This window comes from Camelina sativa, unplaced genomic scaffold (assembly GCF_000633955.1).
Source record: "Camelina sativa cultivar DH55 unplaced genomic scaffold, Cs unpScaffold02490, whole genome shotgun sequence".
In the NCBI taxonomy this organism is placed as follows: Eukaryota; Viridiplantae; Streptophyta; class Magnoliopsida; order Brassicales; family Brassicaceae; genus Camelina; species Camelina sativa.
Window position 1 is genome coordinate 1 of NW_010923602.1, and position 1,223 is coordinate 1,223.

At 33.4% G+C, this 1,223-nt stretch overlaps 1 protein-coding gene across 1 annotated transcript; it reads right to left on the reverse strand.

Moving 5' to 3' along the window:
* Positions 1–5: 5 nt before the first annotated feature.
* LOC104774346 (putative glutathione peroxidase 7, chloroplastic) lies at positions 6–1,067 on the reverse strand (the record flags this gene model as incomplete). Its single annotated transcript, XM_010498975.2, has 4 exons — positions 647–1,067; positions 383–459; positions 235–296; positions 6–112 (listed from the first exon to the last, which is right to left on the reverse strand). Coding segments are annotated over exons 1-4 (495 nt in total), but the record flags the coding sequence as incomplete, so codon positions are not given.
* Positions 1,068–1,223: the final 156 nt, after the last annotated feature.

Below are 1,223 nucleotides of genomic sequence, written 5' to 3' on the forward strand. Positions count from 1 at the left end.
AATATAGGGAACTCAGCTTTGAATCGTGTACAAGCAAATTGCTTGATCTCAGGGTTTGATCCAGGCTCTTGAAATCCAAATTGATTGCAAGGGAAAGCTAGAATCTCAAATCCTAAAAATGAGAAAAAAAAAAGAAAAAAAAAAGAAAAGATAAGGTCATCATCATAATCATCAATGTGTTACCTAATTCAAGTGGGGATAACATATACAAATCCTTAACTGTAAAAAGCATACCTTGGTTCTTGTACTTTTCGTACAGATGTGAAAGCTCTGAGTAATTTGATGATGTCAAACCACTGTAGTAGTAAATTAATTATTTTGTTATTTCAATTTCAGATGCAAAAGTTTAGTTATCAACTAGAATTAGAAGAAACAATCTCACCATCTTGAAGCGACGTTAACGATCAGAAGAGGTTTGCCTTTGAATTTGTCCAGAGATACATCTTTCCCATCTATGTCCTGTCTCAATTATTTTATATATACAACTTATCTCTTCAGTTTTAGATTTGATAGTTACGAGGATGTTTTCACTTGTACTTCAGATGTCAGTGAGATTATAGAATATTTGATGGCAACAAAACAGAATAGATAAAAAACCTAAAACTACTTATTCAGATAATATTACATAAAAGAAACAGAGACGTACCTTTACAGTGAAATCGTGAACAGTCTTCTCTGCAGCAGCTCTTGCATAAACACTAGGGAAATTTCTGGATTTGACTAGAAACCCATGATTATTCGAAGATTTCAGGGAATTCCCATTTCTCAGATTCCGAGAATTTGATGTCCTCGCGGTGAGTTTCAACGAAGGGACGAGAAAAGCCGAAGAATTTGGAGGTGGGCTTGCAACGAAACCATTGGAGATAGATAAGAATGATGCGTACGACGAAGTCATTATAGAAGCAGAGAATATCTAGAAAAGAGTACTACTTGGTTCTACAATTTATACAAAAAGTGTTACATAAACACATAATTAGGTTCTTAGCCTAATTTAAAAACAACAACGTTTAGTAGCATCATTTATTGTATCACGATGCTTCTTCAGGAAAACTTTAAAAAATCCAGAGCTACAAGTTTTTTGCACACACACACACACAAAACTTCCATATCATGCGGTCCTAGTATAAACACGTTTTTGATATTATATTCACAAAATTTTGAAAAGATATAAAATGATATTTTGAAAAATGAAATGGAAAAGCTGAGCGGTGCCAAAAGCTTAT